At 43.1% G+C, this 24,334-nt stretch overlaps 1 protein-coding gene across 1 annotated transcript in view; it reads left to right on the top strand.

Annotated features, from left to right (window-relative positions):
• The first annotated feature begins 6,444 nt into the window (after positions 1–6,444).
• The window catches only part of LOC139366592 (DEAD-box helicase 41), a 45,158-nt gene continuing 27,268 nt past the window's right edge, over positions 6,445–24,334 (top strand). The window contains exons 1-11 of the mRNA XM_071104268.1: positions 6,445–7,505; positions 7,852–7,950; positions 8,181–8,331; positions 8,539–8,613; positions 8,832–8,892; positions 9,905–10,041; positions 10,691–10,763; positions 17,361–17,514; positions 19,828–19,964; positions 20,748–20,910; positions 24,189–24,320. Coding sequence (XP_070960369.1) covers positions 7,479–7,505; positions 7,852–7,950; positions 8,181–8,331; positions 8,539–8,613; positions 8,832–8,892; positions 9,905–10,041; positions 10,691–10,763; positions 17,361–17,514; positions 19,828–19,964; positions 20,748–20,910; positions 24,189–24,320 — 1,209 coding nt within the window. The 5' untranslated portion in view covers positions 6,445–7,478. The remainder of the gene's footprint in view (positions 7,506–7,851; positions 7,951–8,180; positions 8,332–8,538; positions 8,614–8,831; positions 8,893–9,904; positions 10,042–10,690; positions 10,764–17,360; positions 17,515–19,827; positions 19,965–20,747; positions 20,911–24,188; positions 24,321–24,334) is intronic.

The following is a 24,334-nucleotide window of genomic DNA, read 5'->3' as shown; positions in this document are numbered from 1 at the left end:
CTGTCATAGACACCACCATGTGTGGGCTGGTTATCTGTACTGTCATAGACACCATGTGTGGGTTGGTTATCTATACTGTCATAGACACCACCATGTGTGGGTTGGTTATCCATACTGTCATAGACACCAACACCATGTGTGGGATGGTTATCTATACTGTCATAGACACCACCATGTGTGGGCTGGTTACCTATACTGTCATAGACACCACCATGTGTGGGCTGGTTATCTATACTGTCATAGACACCATGTGTGGGTTGGTTATCTATACTGTCATAGACACCACCACCATGTGTGGGCTGGTTATCTATACTGTCATAGACACCATGTGTGGGCTGGTTATCTGTACTGTCATAGACACCACCACCATGTGTGGGCTGGTTATCTATACTGTCATAGACACCATGTGTGGGCTGGTTATCCATACTGTCATAGACACCATGTGTGGGTTGGTTATCTGTACTGTCATAGACACCATGTGTGGGTTGGTAATCTATTCTGTCATAGACACCACCACCATTTGTGGGCTGGTTATCCATACTGTCATTGACACCACCACCATTTGTGGGCTGGTTATCCATACTGTCATAGACACCATGTGTGGGCTGGTTATCTATACTGTCATAGACACCATGTGTGGGATGGTTATCTATACTGTCATAGACACCACCATGTGTGGGCTGGTTATCTGTACTGTCATAGACACCACCATGTGTGGGCTGGTTATCTATACTGTCATAGACACCACCATGTGTGGGCTGGTTATCTATACTGTCATAGACACCACCATGTGTGGGATGGTTATCTGTACTGTCATAGACATCACCATGTGTGGGCTGGTTATATGTACTGTCATAGACACCACCATGTGTGGGCTGGTTATCTATACTGTCATAGACACCACCATGTGTGGGCTGGTTATCTATACTGTCATAGACACCACCATGTGTGGGCTGGTTATCTATACTGTCATAGACACCACCATGTGTGGGCTGGTTATCTGTACTGTCATAGACACCATGTGTGGGCTGGTTATCTATACTGTCATAGACACCACCATGTGTGGGCTGGTTATCTGTACTGTCATAGACACCATGTGTGGGCTGGTTATCTATACTGTCATAGACACCACCACCATGTGTGGGCTGGTTATCTATACTGTCATAGACACCACCACCATGTGTGGGCTGGTTATCTATACTGTCATAGACACCACCACCATGTGTGGGCTGGTTATCTATACTGTCATAGACACCATGTGTGGGCTGGTTATCTATACTGTCATAGACACCACCACCATGTGTGGGCTGGTTATCTATACTGTCAAAGACAACACCACAATGTGTGGGCTGGTTATCCACCCTGGTATTGTGGTCTCATGGCCTCAATCATACTGCTCTGATTGTGCCAACCTGTCCCCGCATTATGACATCATAGGCTGATCCAACGCTGGTCATTCATTAATGCTTTGTAGTTCAAGATGGCGCCCTATTCTTGAGTTGCATCCCAAGAGTCCCATTGAGTAAGTCATTATGGTGTAGTTTATCAATGTTCCTCAAACTATGTAGGAATCGACAGCAGTGGATGACATGGAACCCCATGGATCAATAGATTCAATACCCCCATTGTACAAAGATATTGATGACATGAAATTTGATTTTTTTTTTTTAAACAAAGAACACAATATTTATCTGACTATTGTGTTTAACACTTTGAATCATGTCTTTACAAGGTGTGTTTAAATGAATGTAGTGTATGCGGACACTTGCTCGTCAAACATCTCATTCCAAAATCATATGGAGTTGGTCCTGCCCTTTGCTGCTATAACAGCCTCCACTCTTCTGGGAAGGCTTTCCACTGGATGTTGGAACATTGCTGCGGGGACTTGCTTCCATTCAGCCACAAGAGTATTAGTGAGGTCAGTCACTGATGTTGAGGGTGATTAGGCCTGGCTCGCAGTCGGCGTTCCAATTCATCAAGAAGGTGTTTGATGTGGTTGAGGTCAGGGCTCTGTGCAGGCCAGTCAAGTTCTTCCACACCGATCTTGACTAACCATTTCTGTATGGACCTCACTTTATGCACGGGGGCATTGTCATGCTGAAACAGGAAATGGCCTTCCTCAAACTGTTGCCACAAAGTTGGGGGCACAGAATCGTCTAGAATGTCATTGTGTGCTGTAGCATTAAGATTTCTTTTCACTGGAACTAAGGGGCCCGAACCATGAAAAACAGCCCCAGACCATTTTTCATCCTCCACCAAACTTTACAGTTGGCACTATGCATTGGGCAGGTAGTGTTCTCCTGGCATCCGCCGAACCCAGATTTGTCGGACTGCCAGATGGTGAAGCGTGATTCATCACTCCAGATAACGCGTTTCCACTGCTCCAGAGTCCAATGGCGGCAAGCTTTACACCACTCCTGCCGACGCTTGGCACTGCGCATGGTGATCTTAGGCTTGTATGCGGCTGCTCTGCCATGAAAACCTATTTCATGAAGGTCCCGACTAACAGTTACTGTGCTGACGTTGCTTCCAGAAGCAATTTGGAACTCGTACTGAGTGTTGCGACCGAGGACAGATGACTGTTACGAGCTACGAACTACAGCACTCGACAATCCCGTTCTGTAAGCTTGTGTGGCCTACCACTTTGCGGCTAAGCCGTTATTTCCCCTAGACTTTTTCACTTCACAATAACAGCACTTACAGTTGTTAGTGATGATTCTGCTATCAGAGATGATCTCCCATTGGTTGTTGGTGATCTAGCTGCTATCAGAGATGATCTCCCATTGGTTGTTGGCGATCTAGCTGCTGTCAGAGATGATCTCCCATTGGTTGTTGGCGATCAAGCTGCTGTCAGAGATGATCTCCCATTGGTTGTTGGCGATCGAGCTGCTGTCAGAGATGATCTCCCATTGGGTGTTGGCGATCTAGCTGCTGTCAGAGATGATCTCCCATTGGTTGTTGGTGATCTAGCTGCTATCAGAGATGACCCATTGGTTGTTGGTGACCTAGCTGCTATCAGACATGATATCTTCCCCCATGGTGGTCTGTGGCCATGTTCTCAACATTTCAGGCGTCTCAAATGGCACCCTATTCCCGATGTTATAGTGCACTACTTTTGACCAGGGCCCATTGGGTAGGGCACTATATGGGGGTGCCATTTGGGATGTTGCCCATGGCTGCCTCATACTGTTGTTTTGATCACTCACCTCCTGCTGATACAGGATTGTATTCATTAGGTATCAAACGGAAGACAACAGGAACAGACGACTTGGACTTGTCCAATAATACCCGACTGGTTTTGTTTTCAGTTGAAAAATGTCCTCAATCATCGCCTGATCTCAATGTTTGTACATAAAATAAGTGATTGTAGGGCCTTTTAAACACATCTACAATGATGACCTGTCTCTCTCTGAGGATGGGTGAGGATTTCAACCATAATGATGACCTGTCTCTCTGAGGATAAGTGAGGATTTCAACCATAATGATGACCTGTCTCTCTGAGGATAAGTGAGGATTTCAACCATAATGATGACCTGTCTCTCTGAGGATGGGTGAGGATTTCAACCATAATGATGACCCGTCTCTCTGGGGATGGGTGAGGATTTCAACCATAATGATGACCCGTCTCTCTGAGGATGAGTGAGGATTTCAACCATAATGATGACCCATCTCTCTGAGGATGGGTGAGGATTTCAACCGTAATGATGACCCTTCTCTCTGAGGATGGGTGAGGATTTCAACCGTAATGATGACCCGTCTCTCTGAGGATGGGTGAGGATTTCAACCGTAATGATGGCCCTTCTCTCTGAGGATTTCAACCATAATGATGACCCGTCTCTCTGAGGATGGGTGAGGATTTCAACCATAATGATGACCCGTCTCTCAACCATAATGATGACCCGTCTCTCTGAGGATGGGTGAGGATTTCAACCATAATGATGACCCGTCTCTCAACCATAATGATGACCCGTCTCTCTAAGGATGGGTGAGGATTTCAACCATAATGATGACCCGTCTCTCAACCATAATGATGACCCGTCTCTCTGAGGACGGGTGAGGATTTCAACCATAATGATGACCCGTCTCTCAACCATAATGATGACCCGTCTCTCTGAGGACGGGTGAGGATTTCAACCATAATGATGACCCGTCTCTCAACCATAATGATGACCCGTCTCTCTGAGGACGGGTGAGGATTTCAACCATAATGATGAACGTCTCTCAACCATAATGATGACCCGTCTCTCTGAGGACAGGTGAGGATTTCAACCATAATGATGACCCGTCTCTCTGAGGACAGGTGAGGATTTCAACCATAATGATGACCCGTCTCTCAACCATAATGATGACCCGTCTCTCAACCATAATGATGACCCGTCTCTCTGAGGACAGGTGAGGATTTCAACCATAATGATGACCCGTCTCTCAACCATAATGATGACCCGTCTCTCAACCATAATGATGACCCGTCTCTCTGAGGACAGGTGAGGATTTCAACCATAATGATGACCCGTCTCTCAACCATAATGATGACCCGTCTCTCAACCATAATGATGACCCGTCTCTCTGAGGACAGGTGAGGATTTCAACCATAATGATGACCCGTCTCTCAACCATAATGATGACCCGTCTCTCTGAGGACAGGTGAGGATTTCAACCATAATGATGACCCGTCTCTCAACCATAATGATGACCCGTCTCTCAACCATAATGATGACCCGTCTCTCTGAGGACAGGTGAGGATTTCAACCATAATGATGACCCGTCTCTCAACCATAATGATGACCCGTCTCTCAACCATAATGATGACCCGTCTCTCTGAGGATGGGTGAGGATTTCAACCATAATGATGACCCGTCTCTCAACCATAATGATGACCCGTCTCTCTGAGGACAGGTGAGGATTTCAACCATGGTAAAAAAAAAGCACAATACTCTTGACCTTCTGAGGTCATACACCTCAGCAAGAACCTCTGCTGTCACTCCGTATCTGATTCTGCAGTCCTGAACTTAGGAGGAGGAGTTCCCTTTCTGATCACAAAACAATCGCTAGTTGATGTGATGTTATGAAGGAAGTGGTGCTTCGATGTTTAAAAGGTTTCCGTCATATGTTCTATTTTTTTTGTTTTTGTTTTTCTTCCCGAAAATCTTGTAACTGAAATTTTGTATCCAGGTTATATTCAACTAGAAGACATCTGAAATGTGTGGAATGTAGAAGTTTACTACCATTAATGTCGGCCTAAGACAAGTTGGCTTCTTTTCTGTCATCTATATTTTTTGTTATTATTCACTTTTGATACTGTGAAAACCTTTTCATTCAGAAAGATTAAAACATCGCCGTTTTGACAAAATAAAGTGTGGTGTTTTGCTTTCTGAGTGGTTTTAGCCCAAAGGCTAAGGTCTCATGATATGATGTGTAACGGATGTGAAACGGCTAGCTTAGTTAGCGGTGCTGCGCGCTAAATTGCGTTTCAATCGGTGACGTCACTTGCTCTGAGACCTTGGAGTAGTTGTTCCCCTTTGCTCTGCAAGGGCCGCGGCTTTTGTGGAGCGATGGGTAACGATGCTTCGAGGGGTGACTGTTGTTGATGTGTGAAGAGGGTCCCTGGTTCGCGCCTGGGTATGGGCGAGGGGACGGTCTAAAGTTACACTGTTACAGATGCATCATGTAAAAAATAAATTCCTTTCAGAATTGCCTAATATCAATAAAGGTTATTTCCAACCAAAGTAATCATGTTAAAGTCCAGACTAGCAGAAGATGGCAGACAGGGACGGGCCAAACTTGGTCTGGCTGACACGAGCAGTGTGTAGTCACGAGGGTTGCTACCCAGACTTCTTACTCCAGCCATATAGAACGATTGAGGCCTCTGGAGACCATAAGGCTGTTTTTTGAGGGCTTCTACCATTTTAAAGTAGTCCACTGAGTGTGGACTTCCAACTTTTTTGGTTGATCCCATGACCTTTATGAAATGAGTTACCACAGCAGTCAGTTAACATGACCTTTATGAAATAATGATTCATTTGTGTTTTTTTATTATTACATCAATTCTTATTTTCAGTGTTTATCCAAAAACGCCATTCATTTTCCTCATAGCCTTTGTCCAACGAAACATGGCGGAGTTAATACCTACCCTAATAGGAACTACGGTCTATAGGGACGCCACAGATAGAACAATGAGCCAGATGGATAATTCTGAAGCATCCGGATGGCGTCTCCACTCACCCCCAAATATGGTGATGAGAGGAAGCCCAGTGGCCAGCAGTGGGAGAAGATGGATTTTGGCCGACATTCTGCTCATTTATGAAACATTTGATCTCGATGCAGTTTTCTGTTCCCAAAACTAGAATATGTTACGAACACAGTGGACTAAGTTTTGTATACTTTACCCTTTGCCAAAGTTTCAACAAATGTGCGTTGTTTAGGCGTGGCAGGGAGAATATAGTTATTGCACACGCGCACTTCAATCGCATGGACATTAACATAGAGCAGCCGGAAGAACTCCGTTTTGAGTTGTCAGGCAAGGCCAGACCAAAGACAGTACAAACTTGTTCTCCAATAGAAATCCCCAATCACACTTGTAGGTGATGTCATGGCGACCTTCATAGTTAAAGGTTAAATAAATTGTTTAAATAAAAATCAGGGTCCAAAGATTATAGATACATGTCTCTTCGCCCTAACAATGGGAGTCGTTGTCCACGAAGCGGCACGGCGGGCAGTCTAGTGGTGGATACGTATCATTCTTGTAAACTTATTTTGAATATTCGATGACGGTTGTGATGTCCACCGCCTGTATTCAATGTAGAGAAGCTACGTTTACTATCCTCATGACATGCATAGTCTGGAGATATAACGCTTTTTATTCTCTCAAAGTTGGCAGAATGTCATCATACTTTTTTATAAGTACACTCGTAACAACTTAAGCATTACGAAACGTCTATTCGATCAAATACACCTCACGTAGCAAATAAGCCATTAAATTTTAGTTTTCTTCCTCTGTCGGACGTGCAGTCCGTCATAACAAAGGTACTCCTTCAATATAAAATTGTTGAAAATGTGTCAGTTTCACGACGTTGGAGTAATACCATTGTTCACCTATTTAAGACATTTGCTCAAATCTAGGTTGTGTCTTTATGTTTCGAGAAAATGAACAACTAAGGATTTTTTTTTTCTCACTTCTCTATTTGACTTCTCAAACCCCCTGGGGTTTGGTCTGTTCCCGGAAGTCTCGCGATATTGCGCCTATGGATTTAGAAACTCTGCGGTCAAACTGCCCAAAGCAAAGATTTTCCAAAACGTCTTTCACGCTGGTTCGATATGTCATTTACTGCTCGCCGTACAGAAACAATCGAACTGCGTCTTTAGTGTTTTCTTACAGCGCCAAACGTGGGGTATATTTTTCATGTATTTTGGGGAAATAAAGTTGTCCAAAAACAGTATTTAACAGGCTACAGTAGTAACCCATAACATAACACAATAAAATGGAGACAGAACACCGGACTAAAAAGGTAGGTGGTGTTCAATTTTATGGAAAACAAACCTAGCTATCATTGTTAGCACACTAGCTTGCTAGCTAGCTAGCAAAGATCCCGTTGTAACCGACTCATTCATAGACGCTAGGCTCCTTTAAATCACATTTTATTTGTCACTTACACATGGTTAGCAGATGTCAATGCGACTGTAGCGAAATGTTTTAGTAGCCAAATATACCAATAATTAACTTACCCTATTCATCTGTGATGTAGCTTTGTATTTTGTTCGCAAATTAGAAAATCGTTTTGTTAGGCATTTGAATAAACCATTTAACTTTTCCTTTTTGTAAAACATTTTTTGGGGTGTACTTTGTTTCCACAGAGATCCTATGGGGAGGAGGAGAAGTCCGGATCAGATCATCCATCTGAAGAGGATGACTATGTCCCATACGTACCTGTCAAAATCAGAAAGCATCAAATGGTAAGCACACAGTCTCCCTCTCCCTTTCTTATTCATCCCCTGGAAGTGTCAGATTGTGTGTGTGTGTGTGTGTATATGAGCCTGCAGCTGACACACATGGATTAGCTTTGACTACTGGGCAGCGTCAGAATGATTTGTACTGTAGATCCACCAAACACAATGACCCATAACTTTCCTCCCTCCATCTCTCCTTCCCAATCAACCCTGTCACTCTGTGCCCCCCCCCCCAGCAACTGAAGATGCTGCGTCTACGAGGGAAGGTGGTAGAGGAGGAGCAGAAGGATAGTGGAGGAGAGCAGAGAGATGAAGACGAGGGTCTGGGACCACGCTCTAACGTCTCCCTGCTGGATCAACACCAGGTTCTCAAGGAAAAGGCCGAAGGTGAGTGGTACAGTGGTCGTTTGAAAGTTTAATCATTTCACAGTTAGAATTGGAATGATCATTGTTCAGTGTGGTGAATTATGTTTTTTTTTTTGTCCATGGGTAGTAGAAAACAGAAGGTCAAACCAGTTATGGATTCTAAAATGTATAATGATCTTGAGTTGTCTTTTTGCTTAAATGCTAAAATGTGTCTGTTTATGTCCACAGCTCGTAAAGAGTCAGCCAAGGAGAAGCAGCTGAAAGAAGAACAGAAGATTCTGCAGAGTGTGGCAGAGGGAAGAGGTGAGAGATGTTACTGTACACACTGACCCCGTAGAGGTAAGAGATGTTACTGTACACACTGACCCTGCAGAGGTAAGAGATATTACTGTACATACTGACCCTATCACTGTCAATGGGCCACTGTTGTTCTAGTTCAGATTCACTTCAAGAGTGGACAACACGGGCTGTGTTGCAGGCTTTTATTCCAGTCCAGCTCTAATCGTTCGTTTCTCTTTCAGCTCTCATGTCGGTGAAGGAAATGGCCAAAGGCATCATCTATGACGATCCCATCAAAACAAGGTGTGAGTCCAGATTCTAGAGGGTGACTGATAAAGGGGTTTACTTTGTGGTAAATGACAGCGTTTTGACAGTTCCTACCACACACCAGAATAAGCTAAATCTGATGCGTTTCTGTGCTTGTTATTTAATAGGTTTCATGCCATGCTGAGTTAATATAGCATTACCTAACATGTGTAGTTCAGTTGGTTGGCTCTGCGGTACATCCAGTAGCAATGCATTCTATACTGAACTAAAATAGAAACGCAACATGGATCAATTTCTAAGATTTTTACTGAGTTACAGTTCATATGAGGAAATCAGTCAATTGAAATACGTTAATTAGGCCCTAATCTATGGATTTCACATGACAGAGTAGGGCCTCAGTCACAGGTCCACCCATTGGCGAGCCAGGACGAGCCAATCAGAATTAGTTTTTCTACACAAAAGGAGTTTTTTTACTGACAGAAATAGTCTTTAGCACCCCTCCGTCCCCCCTCTGACGATCCCATATGTGAAGAGCCTTGATGTGGAGGTCCTGGGCTGGTGTGGTTACATGTGGTCTGTGGTTGTGAGGCCGGTTGGATGTACTGCCAAATTCTCTAAAACGATGTTGGAGGCGGCTTAAGACGGCTTATGGTAGAGAAATAAACATTCAATTATCTGGAAGCAGCTCTGTTTGACATTCCTGCAGTCAGCATGCCAATTGCACGCTCCCTCAAAACTTGAGCCATCAGCAGCATTCTGCTGTGTGACAAAACTGCACATTTTAAAGTGGCCTTTTACTGTCCCCAGCACAAGGTGCACCTGTGTGATGATCATGATGTTCAATCAGCTTCTTTGATATGCCACACCTGTCAGGTGGATGTTAACAAATTTGTGCAGAAAATTAAGCTTCATCTGCATGTGGAACATTTCTAGAACCTTTTATTTCAGCTCATGAAACATGGGACCAACACTTTACATGTTGTGTTTATATTTCTGTTAAGTGTAAAATCTACAGTAAAGAGAACGTTAATGTTGTTGTTTTATATAGTTGGTTGGCTCCACGGTACATCCTGAACATGCCCCCTGCGAGACACGACCGCGTCAGGAAGAAGTACCACATCCTTGTCGACGGTGACGGTATCCCTCCGCCGATCAAGAGCTTCAGGGAGATGAAGTTCCCACAGGGTGAGAGACACCAGACACACACACACTACGTTCCCACAGGGTGAGAGACACCAGACACACACACACACTACGTTCCCACAGGGTGAGAGACACCAGACACACACACACACTACGTTCCCACAGGGTGAGAGACACCAGACACACACACACTACGTTCCCACAGGGTGAGAGACACCAGACACACACACACTACGTTCCCACAGGGTGAGAGACACCAGACACACACACACTACGTTCCCACAGGGTGAGAGACACCAGACACACACACACTACGTTCCCACAGGGTGAGAGACACCAGACACACACACACTACGTTCCCACAGGTTGAGAGACACCAGACACACACACACACTACGTTCCCACAGGGTGAGAGACACCAGACACACACACACACTACGTTCCCACAGGTTGAGAGACACCAGACACACACACACACTACGTTCCCACAGGGTGAGAGACACCAGACACACACACACACTACGTTCCACACCAGACACACACAGACACGTTCAACTTTCATTAAAAACATGATTATTTTCCATTTTGTTTTGCACCTGTTTGTTAATAAAGTAGTGATATGTTTTTGTAGTGGTTAAAAATGATTGACTAGTCACTCAGTCCCCAACCCTCTTTCACCATGTGTTTGCAGCCATCTTGAAAGGTCTGAAAAAGAAGGGAATTGTTCACCCTACACCCATTCAAATCCAGGGAATTCCAACCATGTAAGTAGAGTAGTTAACCACTGATGAAGTTCCTTACGATGTCAACATGATTTCTGGCCATACAAAGATATACGATGTTTAACTGGCTTCTCATTGGTTGTTTTCGCTTCTCTCTCCGTTACTGTAAAGCTCTAAAACAATTCTAGTAAAAAGGGCAATATCAATATGATGTGATGTGATTGGTTGGTTGGTTATATCAATATGATGTGATTGGTTGGTTGGTTATATCAATACGATGTGGTTGGTTATATCAATACGATGTGATTGGTTGGTTGGTTATATCAATATGATGTGATTGGTTGGTTGGTTATATCAATACGATGTGATTGGTTGGTTGGTTATATCAATACGATGTGGTTGGTTATATCAATATGATGTGATTGGTTGGTTGGTTATATCAATACGATGTGGTTGGTTATATCAATACGATGTGATTGGTTGGTTGGTTATATCAATACGATGTGGTTGGTTATATCAATACGATGTGATTGGTTGGTTGGTTATATCAATATGATGTGATTGGTTGGTTGGTTATATCAATATGATGTGATTGGTTGGTTGGTTATATCAATATTATGTGATTGGTTGGTTGGTTATATCAATACGATGTGATTGGTTGGTTGGTTATATCAATACGATGTGGTTGGTTATATCAATACGATGTGATTGGTTGGTTGGTTATATCAATACGATGTGGTTGGTTATATCAATACGATGTGATTGGTTGGTTGGTTATATCAATATGATGTGATTGGTTGGTTGGTTATATCAATATGATGTGATTGGTTGGTTGGTTATATCAATATTATGTGATTGGTTGGTTGGCTATATCAATATGATGTGATTGGTTGGTTGGCTATATCAATATGATGTGATTGGTTGGTTGGTTATATCAATACGATGTGATTGGTTGGTTGGTTATATCAATATGGTGTGATTGGTTGGTTATATCAATACGATGTGATTGGTTGGTTGGTTATATCAATATGATGTGATTGGTTGGTTGGTTATATCAATATGATGTGATTGGTTGGTTGGTTATATCAATACGATGTGATTGGTTGGTTGGCTATATCAATATGATGTGATTGGTTGGTTGGTTATATCAATACGATGTGATTGGTTAGTTGGTTATATCAATACGATGTGGTTGGTTATATCAATACAATGTGATTGGTTGGTTGGTTATATCAATATGATGTGATTGGTTGGTTGGTTATATCAATACGATGTAATTGGTTGGTTGGTTATATCAATACGATGTGGTTGGTTATATCAATATGATGTGATTGGTTGGTTGGTTATATCAATACGATGTGGTTGGTTATATCAATATGATGTGATTGGTTGGTTGGTTATATCAATACGATGTGGTTGGTTATATCAATACGATGTGATTGGTTGGTTGGTTATATCAATATGATGTGATTGGTTGGTTGGTTATATCAATATGATGTGATTGGTTGGTTGGTTATATCAATATTATGTGATTGGTTGGTTGGCTATATCAATATGATGTGATTGGTTGGTTGGCTATATCAATATGATGTGATTGGTTGGTTGGTTATATCAATACGATGTGATTGGTTGGTTGGTTATATCAATATGGTGTGATTGGTTGGTTATATCAATACGATGTGATTGGTTGGTTGGTTATATCAATATGATGTGATTGGTTGGTTGGTTATATCAATATGATGTGATTGGTTGGTTGGTTATATCAATACGATGTGATTGGTTGGTTGGCTATATCAATATGATGTGATTGGTTGGTTGGTTATATCAATACGATGTGATTGGTTGGTTATATCAATATTATGTGATTGGTTGGTTGGTTATATCAATATGATGTGATTGGTTGGTTGTATCAATACGATGTGATTGGTTGGTTGGTTATATCAATATGATGTGATTGGTTGGTTGGCTATATCAATATGATGTGATTGGTTGGTTGGCTATATCAATATGATGTGATTGGTTGGTTGGCTATATCAATATGATGTGATTGGTTGGTTGGTTATATCAATATGATGTGATTGGTTGGTTGGTTGTATCAATATAATGTGATTGGTTGGTTGGTTGTATCAATATAATGTGATTGGTTGGTTGGTTATATCAATATGATGTGATTGGTTGGTTGGTTATATCAATATGATGTGATTGGTTGGTTGGTTATATCAATATGATGTGATTGGTTGGTTGTATCGATATGATGTGATTGGTTGGTTGGTTATATCAATATGATGTGATTGGTTGGTTGGTTATATCAATATGATGTGATTGGTTGGTTGGTTATATCAATACGATGTGATTGGTTGGTTGGTTATATCAATACGATGTGATTGGTTGGTTGGTTATATCAATACGATGTGATTGGTTGGTTGGTTATACAGTGCCTTGCGAAAGTATTCGGCCCCCTTGAACTTTGCGACCTTTTGCCACATTTCAGGCTTCAAACATAAAGATATAAAACTGTATTTTTTTGTGAAGAATCAACAACAAGTGGGACACAATCATGAAGTGGAACGACATTTATTGGATATTTCAAACTTTTTTTAACAAATCAAAAACTGAAAAATTGGGCGTGCAAAATTATTCAGCCCCTTTACTTTCAGTGCAGCAAACTCTCTCCAGAAGTTCAGAATGATCCAATGTTGACCTAAATGACTAATGATGATAAATACAATCCACCTGTGTGTAATCAAGTCTCCGTATAAATGCACCTGCACTGTGATAGTCTCAGAGGTCCGTTAAAAGCGCAGAGAGCATCATGAAGAACAAGGAACACACCAGGCAGGTCCGAGATACTGTTGTGAAGAAGTTTAAAGCCGGATTTGGATACAAAAAGATTTCCCAAGCTTTAAACATCCCAAGGAGCACTGTGCAAGCGATAATATTGAAATGGAAGGAGTATCAGACCACTGCAAATCTACCAAGACCTGGCCGTCCCTCTAAACTTTCAGCTCATACAAGGAGAAGACTGATCAGAGATGCAGCCAAGAGGCCCATGATCACTCTGGATGAACTGCAGAGATCTACAGCTGAGGTGGGAGACTCTGTCCATAGGACAACAATCAGTCGGATATTGCACACATCTGGCCTTTATGGAAGAGTGGCAAGAAGAAAGCCATTTCTTAAAGATATCCATAAAAAGTGTCGTTTAAAGTTTGCCACAAGCCACCTGGGAGACACACCAAACATGTGGAAGAAGGTGCTCTGGTCAGATGAAACCAAAATTGAACTTTTTGGCAACAATGCAAAATGTTATGTTTGGCGTAAAAGCAACACAGCTCATCACCCTGAACACACCATCCCCACTGTCAAACATGGTGTTGGCAGCATCATGGTTTGGGCCTGCTTTTCTTCAGCAGGGACAGGGAAGATGGTTCAAATTGATGGGAAGATGGATGGAGCCAAATACAGGACCATTCTGGAAGAAAACCTGATGGAGTCTGCAAAAGACCTGAGACTGGGACGGAGATTTGTCTTCCAACAAGACAATGATCCAAAACATAAAGCAAAATCTACAATGGAATGGTTCAAAAATAAACATATCCAGGTGTTAGAATGGCCAAGTCAAAGTCCAGACCTGAATCCAATCGAGAATCTGTGTAAAGAACTGAAAACTGCTGTTCACAAATGCTCTCCATCCAACCTCACTGAGCTCGAGCTGTTTTGCAAGGAGGAATGGGAAAAAATGTCAGTCTCTCGATGTGCAAAACTGATAGAGACATACCCCAAGCGACTTACAGCTGTAATCGCAGCAAAAGGTGGCGCTACAAAGTATTAACTTAAGGGGGCTGAATAATTTTGCACGCCCAATTTTTCAGTTTTTGATTTGTTAAAAAAGTTTGAAATATCCAATAAATGTCGTTCCACTTCATGATTGTGTCCCACTTGTTGTTGATTCTTCACAAAAGAATACAGTTTTATATCTTTGTTTGAAGCCTGAAATGTGGCAAAAGGTTGCAAAGTTCAAGGGGGCCGAATACTTTCGCAAGGCACTGTATCAATATGATGTGATTGGTTGGTTGGTTATATCAATACGATGTGATTGGTTGGTTGGCTATATCAATATGATGTGGTTGGTTGGTTGGTTATATCAATACGATGTGATTGGTTGGTTGGCTATATCAATATGATGTGATTGGTTGGTTGGTTATATCAATACGATGTGATTGGTTGGTTGGTTGGTTATAGCAATATGATGTGATTGGTTGGTTGGTTGGTTGGTTATATCAATATGATGTGATTGGTTGGTTGGCTATATCAATACGATGTGATTGGTTGGTTGGCTATATCAATATGATGTGATTGGTTGGTTGGTTATATCAATACGATGTGATTGGTTGGTTGGCTATATCAATACGATGTGATTGGTTGGTTATATCAATATGATGTGATTGGTTGGTTGGTTATATCAATATGATGTGATTGGTTGGTTGGCTATATCAATACGATGTGATTGGTTGGTTGGTTATATCAATACGATGTGATTGGTTGGTTGGTTATATCAATATGATTGGTTGGTTGGTTATATCAATACGATGTGATTGGTTGGTTGGTTATATCAATACGATGTGATTGGCTGGTTGGCTATATCAATATGATGTGATTGGTTGGTTGGTTATATCAATATGATGTGATTGGTTGGTTGGCTATATCAATACGATGTGATTGGTTGGTTGGCTATATCAATACGATGTGATTGGTTGGTTGGTTATATCAATATGATGTGATTGGTTGGTTGGCTATATCAATACGATGTGATTGGTTGGTTGGCTATATCAATACGGTGTGATTGGTTGGTTGGCTATATCAATACGATGTGATTGGTTGGTTATATCAATATGATGTGATTGGTTGGTTGGCTGTATCAATATGATGTGATTGGTTGGTTATATCAATATGATGTGATTGGTTGGTTGGTTATATCAATACGATGTGATTGGTTGGTTGGCTATATCAATATGATGTTATTTGGTTGGTTGGCTATATCAATATGATGTGATTGGTTGGTTGGCTATATCAATACGATGTGATTGGTTGGTTGGCTATATCAATACGATGTCATTGGTTGGTTGGCTATATCAATACGATGTGATTGGTTGGTTGGCTATATCAATACGATGTGATTGGTTGGTTGGTTGGTTATAGCAATATGATGTGATTGGTTGGTTGGTTGGTTGGTTATATCAATATGATGTGATTGGTTGGTTGGCTATATCAATACGATGTGATTGGTTGGTTGGCTATATCAATATGATGTGATTGGTTGGTTGGTTATATCAATACGATGTGATTGGTTGGTTGGCTATATCAATATGATGTGATTGGTTGGTTGGTTATATCAATACGATGTGATTGGTTGGTTGGTTGGTTATAGCAATATGATGTGATTGGTTGGTTGGTTGGTTGGTTATATCAATATGATGTGATTGGTTGGTTGGCTATATCAATACGATGTGATTGGTTGGTTGGCTATATCAATATGATGTGATTGGTTGGTTGGTTATATCAATACGATGTGATTGGTTGGTTGGCTATATCAATACGATGTGATTGGTTGGTTATATCAATATGATGTGATTGGTTGGTTGGTTATATCAATATGATGTGATTGGTTGGTTGGCTATATCAATACGATGTGATTGGTTGGTTGGTTATATCAATACGATGTGATTGGTTGGTTGGTTATATCAATATGATTGGTTGGTTGGTTATATCAATACGATGTGATTGGTTGGTTGGTTATATCAATACGATGTGATTGGCTGGTTGGCTATATCAATATGATGTGATTGGTTGGTTGGTTATATCAATATGATGTGATTGGTTGGTTGGCTATATCAATACGATGTGATTGGTTGGTTGGCTATATCAATACGATGTGATTGGTTGGTTGGTTATATCAATATGATGTGATTGGTTGGTTGGCTATATCAATACGATGTGATTGGTTGGTTGGCTATATCAATACGGTGTGATTGGTTGGTTGGCTATATCAATACGATGTGATTGGTTGGTTATATCAATATGATGTGATTGGTTGGTTGGCTGTATCAATATGATGTGATTGGTTGGTTATATCAATATGATGTGATTGGTTGGTTGGTTATATCAATACGATGTGATTGGTTGGTTGGCTATATCAATATGATGTTATTTGGTTGGTTGGCTATATCAATATGATGTGATTGGTTGGTTGGCTATATCAATACGATGTGATTGGTTGGTTGGCTATATCAATACGATGTCATTGGTTGGTTGGCTATATCAATACGATGTGATTGGTTGGTTGGCTATATCAATACGATGTGATTGGTTGGTTATATCAATATGATGTGATTGGTTGGTTGGCTGTATCAATATGATGTGATTGGTTGGTTATATCAATATGATGTGATTGGTTGGTTGGTTATATCAATACGATGTGATTGGTTGGTTGGCTATATCAATACGATGTCATTGGTTGGTTGGCTATATCAATACGATGTGATTGGTTGGTTGGCTATATCAACACGATGTGATTGGTTGGTTGGCTATATCAACACGATGTGATTCATTGGTTTCCTCTCTATCTCTGTGTGTGTTCAGTCTCTCAGGCCGGGATATGATCGGTATCGCCTTCACAGGTTCAGGGAAGACTCTGGTGTTCACCCTCCCCATCATCATGTTCTCTCTGGAGCAAGAGAAGAAACTGCCCTTCTGTAAGAGTGAAGGGCCCTACGGTCTCATCATCTGTCCCTCAGTAAGTCCTTCACACTGTAATGTTATGATAGAGGTTAGAGACGAACCTTCTGTAAGAGTGAAGGGCCCTACGGTCTCATCATCTGTCCCTCAGTAAGTCCTTCACACTGTAATGTTATGATAGAGGTTAGAGACGAACCTTCTGTAAGAGTGAAGGGCCCTACGGTCTCATCATCTGTCCCTCAGTAAGTCCTTCACACTGTAATGTTATGATAGAGGTTAGAGACGAACCTTCTGTAAGAGTGAAGGGCCCTACGGTCTCATCATCTGTCCCTCAGTAAGTCCTTCACACTGTAATGTTATGATAGAGGTTAGAGACGAACCTTCTGTAAGAGTGAAGGACCCTACGGTCTCATCATCTGTCCCTCAGTAAGTCCTTCACACTGTAATGTTATGATAGAGGTTAGAGACGAACCTTCTGTAAGAGTGAAGGGCCCTACGGTCTCATCATCTGTCCCTCAGTAAGTCCTTCACACTGTAATGTTATGATAGAGGTTAGAGACGAACCTTCTGTAAGAGTGAAGGGCCCTACGGTCTCATCATCTGTCCCTCAGTAAGTCCTTCACACTGTAATGTTATGATAGAGGTTAGAGACAAACCTTCTGTAAGAGTGAAGGGCCCTACGGTCTCATCATCTGTCCCTCAGTAAGTCCTTCACACTGTAATGTTATGATAGAGGTTAGAGACGAACCTTCTGTAAGAGTGAAGGGCCCTACGGTCTCATCATCTGTCCCTCAGTAAGTCCTTCACACTGTAATGTTATGATAGAGGTTAGAGACGAACCTTCTGTAAGAGTGAAGGGCCCTACGGTCTCATCATCTGTCCCTCAGTAAGTCCTTCACACTGTAATGTTATGATAGAGGTTAGAGACGAACCTTCTGTAAGAGTGAAGGGCCCTACGGTCTCATCATCTGTCCCTCAGTAAGTCCTTCACACTGTAATGTTATGATAGAGGTTAGAGACGAACCTTCTGTAAGAGTGAAGGGCCCTACGGTCTCATCATCTGTCCCTCAGTAAGTCCTTCACACTGTAATGTTATGATAGAGGTTAGAGACAAACCTTCTGTAAGAGTGAAGGGCCCTACGGTCTCATCATCTGTCCCTCAGTAAGTCCTTCACACTGTAATGTTATGATAGAGGTTAGAGACGAACCTTCTGTAAGAGTGAAGGGCCCTACGGTCTCATCATCTGTCCCTCAGTAAGTCCTTCACACTGTAATGTTATGATAGAGGTTAGAGACGAACCTTCTGTAAGAGTGAAGGGCCCTACGGTCTCATCATCTGTCGCTCAGTAAGTCCTTCACACTGTAATGTTATGATAGAGGTTAGAGACGAACCTTCTGTAAGAGTGAAGGGCCCTACGGTCTCATCATCTGTCCCTCAGTAAGTCCTTCACACTGTAATGTTATGATAGAGGTTAGAGACAAACCTTCTGTAAGAGTGAATGACCCTGTACCCTGATCAGCTCCTGACTGCTTTCTCTTCCATAGAAGATACATTTGACTGGTGACAGATGAGGTTTCAAACCTGTGTTGGATTCTGTTGTTCCCCTCCTTACAGAGAGAGTTGGCTAAACAGACATCATATAATACTACTGTAATGTTTCTGATGTTCCTCTCCTCTCCCTACAGAGAGAGTTGGCTAAACAGACATCATATAATACTACTGTAATGTTTCTGATGTCCCTCTCCCTACAGAGAGAGTTGGCTAAACAGACATCAAATAATACTACTGTAATGTTTCTGATGTCTCTCTCCTCTCCCTACAGAGAGAGTTGGCTAAACAGACATCATATAATACTACTGTAATGTTTCTGATGTTCCTCTCCCTACAGAGAGAGTTGGCTAAACAGACATCATATAATACTACTGTAATGTTTCTGATGTTCCTCTCCCTACAGAGAGAGTTGGCTAAACAGACATCATATAATACTACTGTAATGTTTCTGATGTTCCTCTCCTCTCCCTACAGAGAGAGTTGGCTAAACAGACATCATATAATACTACTGTAATGTTTCTGATGTCCCTCTCCCTACAGAGAGAGTTGGCTAAACAGACATCATATAATACTACTGTAATGTTTCTGATGTCTCTCTCCTCTCCCTACAGAGAGAGTTGGCTAAACAGACATCATATAATACTACTGTAATGTTTCTGATGTTCCTCTCCTCTCCCTACAGAGAGAGTTGGCTAAACAGACATCATATAATACTACTGTAATGTTTCTGATGTCCCTCTCCTCTCCCTACAGAGAGAGTTGGCTAAACAGACATCATATAATACTACTGTAATGTTTCTGATGTCCCTCTCCCGACAGAGAGAGTTGGCTAAACAGACCCACACCATCATAGAATACTACTGTAAGCTGCTGGAGGAAGAAGGGGCTCCACATATGAGATCAGTCCTCTGTATAGGAGGCATGTCTGTCAAAGACCAGATGGAGGTGGTCAAACAGTAAGTACTCTGAACCAGTCAGCCAGCCAGTCAGCTAGTCAGCCAGCCTGTCAACTAGCCAGTCAGCCAGCCAGTCAACTAGCCAGTCAGCCAGCCAGTCAACTAGCCAGTCAGCCAGCCAGTCAACTAGCCAGTCAGCCAGCCAGTCAGCCAGCCAGTCAGCCAGCCAGTCAGCCAGCCAGTCAACCAGCCAGTCAACTAGCCAGTCAGCCAGCCAGTCAACTAGTCAGCCAGCCAGTCAACTAGTCAGCCAGTCAGCTAGTCAACTAGTCAGCCAGCTAGTCAGCCAGCCAATCAGCTAGTCAACTAGTCAGCCAGCCAGTCACCTAGTCAACTAGTCAGCCAGTCAACTAGTCAGTAAGCTAGCCAGTCAGTCAGCTAGTCCGCCAGTCAGCTAGTCCGCCAGTCAACTAGTCAGTCAGCTAGCCAGTCAGCCAGTTAGCTAGTCAGCCAGTCAGCTAGTCAGCCAGTCAACTAGTCAGCCAGTCAACTAGTCAGCCAGTCAACTAGTCAGTCAACTAGCCAGTCAGTCAACTAGTCAGTAAGCTAGCCAGTCAGTCAACTAGTCAGTCAGCTAGCTAGTCAGCCAGTCAAGTAGTCAGTAAGCTAGCCAGTCAGTCAACTAGTCAGTCAACTAGTCAGTCAGCTAGTCAGCCAGTCAACTAGTCAGTCAGCTAGCCAGTCAGCTGCTAGTCAGCCATCAACTAGTCAGTCAGTCAGCAGTCAGTCAGCTGTGTTAGGGCCAGTTTGACCCCTGACCCTGTTGAACTCGGTGTTTTGTAGTGGTGTCCACATGATGGTGGCGACCCCCGGCCGTCTGATGGACCTGTTGCAGAAGAAGATGATCAGTCTGGATATCTGTCGTTATCTGGCTCTAGACGAGGCTGACCGAATGATAGACATGGGCTTCGAAGAAGACATCAGAACTATCTTCTCCTACTTTAAGGTATGGATATAAACTGGTTTAAACCAGTTGGATATAAACTGGTTAAACCAGTTCTGGACACGAGGGGGCATTTTAACCCCAGATCGCTCCTGAACACATTACAACATATCACTGTTTCTGTGTGGTGACGACTAGTGGTATGTTTTCTAACTGAACCAAACAGCAATGCTTTTAACATCACCCTTTATACCTCAACTAACCGGTACCCCCTGTATATAGCCTCCACATTGACTCTGTACCGGTACCCCCTGTATATAGCCTCCACGTTGACTCTGTACCGTAACACCCTGTATATAGCCTCCACATTGACTCTGTACCGGTACCCCCTGTATATAGCCTCCACATTGACTCTGTACTGGTACCCCCTGTATATAGCCTCCACATTGACTCTGTACCGGTACCCCCTGTATATAGCCTCCACATTGACTCTGTACCGGTGCCCCCTGTATATAGCCTCCACATTGACTCTGTACCGGTACCCCCTGAATATAGCCTCCACATTGACTCTGTACCGGTACCCCCTGTATATAGCCTCCACATTGACTCTGTACCGGTACCCCCTGTATATAGCCTCCACATTGACTCTGTACCGGTACCCCCTGTATATAGCCTCCACATTGACTCTGTACCGTAACACTCTGTATATAGCCTCCACATAGACTCTGTACCGGTACCCCCTGTATATAGCCTCCACATTGACTCTGTACCGGTACCCCCTGTATATAGCCTCCACATTGACTCTGTACCGTAGCACCCTGTATATAGCCTCCACATTGACTCTGTACCGGCACCCCCTGTATATAGCCTCCACATTGACTCTGTACTGGTACCCCCTGTATATAGCCTCCACATTGACTCTGTACTGGTACCACCTGTATATAGCCTCCACATTGTCTCAGTACCCCCTGTATGTAGCCTCCACATTGACTCTGTACCGGTACCCCCTGTATATAGCCTCCACATTGACTCTGTACTGGTACCCCCTGTATATAGCCTCCACATTGACTCTGTACCGTAACACCCTGTACCGTAACACCCTGTATATAGCCTCCACATTGACTCTGTACTGGTACCACCTGTATATAGCCTCCACATTGACTCTGTACTGTAATATCCTGTATATAGCCTCCACATTGACTCTGTACCGGTACCCCCTGTATATAGACTCCACATTGACCTTGTACCGGTACCCCCTGTATATAGCCTCCACATTGACTCTGTACTGGTACCCCCTGTATATAGCCTCCACATTGACTCTGTACCGGTACCCCCTGTATATAGCCTCCACTTTGACTCTGTACCGTAATACCCTGTATATAGCCTCCACATTGACTCTGTACCATAATATCCTGTATATAGCCTCCACATTGACTCTGGACTGGTACCCCCTGTATATAGCCTCCACATTGACTCTGTACTGGTACCCCCTGTATATAGCCTCCACATTGACTCTGTACCGGTACCCCCTGTATATAGCCTCCACTTTGACTCTGTACCGTAATACCCTGTATATAGCCTCCACATTGACTCTGTACCATAATATCCTGTATATAGCCTCCACATTGACTCTGGACTGGTACCCCCTGTATATAGCCTCCACATTGACTCTGTACCAGTACCCCCTGTATATAGCCTCCACATTGACTCTGTACTGGTACCCCCTGTATATAGCCTCTACATTGACTCTGTACCGGTACCCCTGTATATAGCCTCCACATTGACTCTGTACCGGTATCCCCTGTATATAGCCTCCACATTGACTCTGTACCAGTACCCCCTGTATATAGTCTCCACATTGACTCTGTACCGGTACCCCCTGTATATAGCCTCCATATTGACTCTGTACCGGTACCCCCTGTATATAGCCTCCACATTGACTCTGTACCGGTACCCCCTGTATATAGCCTCCACATTGACTCTGTACCGTAGCACCCTGTATGTAGCCTCCACATTGACTCTGTACTGTAATATCCTGTATATAGCCTCCACATTGACTCTGTACCGGTACCCCCTGTATATAGACTCCACATTGACCCTGTACCGGTACCCCCTGTATATAGCCTCCACATTGACTCTGTACTGGTACCACCTGTATATAGCCTCCACATTGACTCTGTTCCGGTACCCCCTGTATATAGCCTCCACATTGACTCTCTACTGGTACCCCCTGTATATAGCTTCCACATTGACTCTGTACCGGTACCCCCTGTATATAGCCTCCACATTGACTCTGTACCGGTACCCCCTGTATATAGCCTCCACATTGACTCTATACCGGTACCCCCTGTATATAGCCTCCACATTGACTCTGTACCGGTACCCCCTGTATATAGCCTCCACATTGACTCTGTACCGGTACCCCCTGTATATAGCCTCCACATTGACTCTGTACCGGTACCCTCTGTATGTAGCCTCCACATTGACTCTGGACCCCCTGTATATAGCCTACACATTGACTCTGTACCGGTACCCCCTGTATATAGCCTCCACATTGACTCTGTACTGGTACCCCCTGTATATAGCCTCCACATTGACTCTATACCGGTACCACCTGTATATAGCCTCCACATTGACTCTGTACCCCCTGTATATAGTCTCCACATTGACTTTGTACCGGTACCCCCTGTATATATCCTCCACATTGACTTTGTACCGGTACCCCCTGTATATATCCTCCACATTGACTTTGTACCGGTACCCCCTGTATATAGTCTCCACATTGACTCTGTACCGGTACCCCCTGTATATAGCCTCCACATAGACTCTGTACCGGTACCCCCTGTATATAGCCTCCACTTTGACTCTGTACCGTAATACCCTGTATATAGCCTCCACATTGACTCTGTACCGGTACCCCTTGTATATAGCCTCCACATTGACTCTGTACCGGTACCCCCTGTATATAGCCTCTATATTGACTCTGTACCGGTACCCCCTGTATATAGCCTCCACATTGACTCTGTACCGTAATACCCTGTATATAGTCTCCACATTGACTCTGTACCGGTACCCCCTGTATGTAGCCTCGCTATTGTTATTTTACTGCTGCTCTTAAAATTATTTGTTACTTTTATTTTCTATTTACTTATTAATTTTTTACACTGTAAGTTCTATCTATCTAACCCTAACCCTAAACCCCTAACCCTAACCCTAACCCCTAACCCTAACCCCTAACCCTAAACCCAAACCCTAACCCAAACCCTAACCCCTAACCCTAACCCCTAACCCCTAACCTGTTGTATTCAGCGCGTGTGAATCAAATTTGATTTGATTTGCAGGGCCAGAGACAAACTCTTCTGTTTAGTGCCACCATGCCCAAGAAGATCCAGAACTTTGCCAAGAGTGCCCTGGTCAAACCCATCACCATCAACGTGGGCCGGGCCGGCGCTGCCAGCCTGGACGTCATTCAGGTACAACACACCAG

The sequence above is a fragment of the Oncorhynchus clarkii genome, chromosome 14 (assembly GCF_045791955.1).
Source record: "Oncorhynchus clarkii lewisi isolate Uvic-CL-2024 chromosome 14, UVic_Ocla_1.0, whole genome shotgun sequence".
Classification (NCBI taxonomy): Eukaryota; Metazoa; Chordata; class Actinopteri; order Salmoniformes; family Salmonidae; genus Oncorhynchus; species Oncorhynchus clarkii.
Note: the sequence above shows the minus strand (reverse complement) of the source record. Positions and strands in the feature narration are given on the sequence as shown.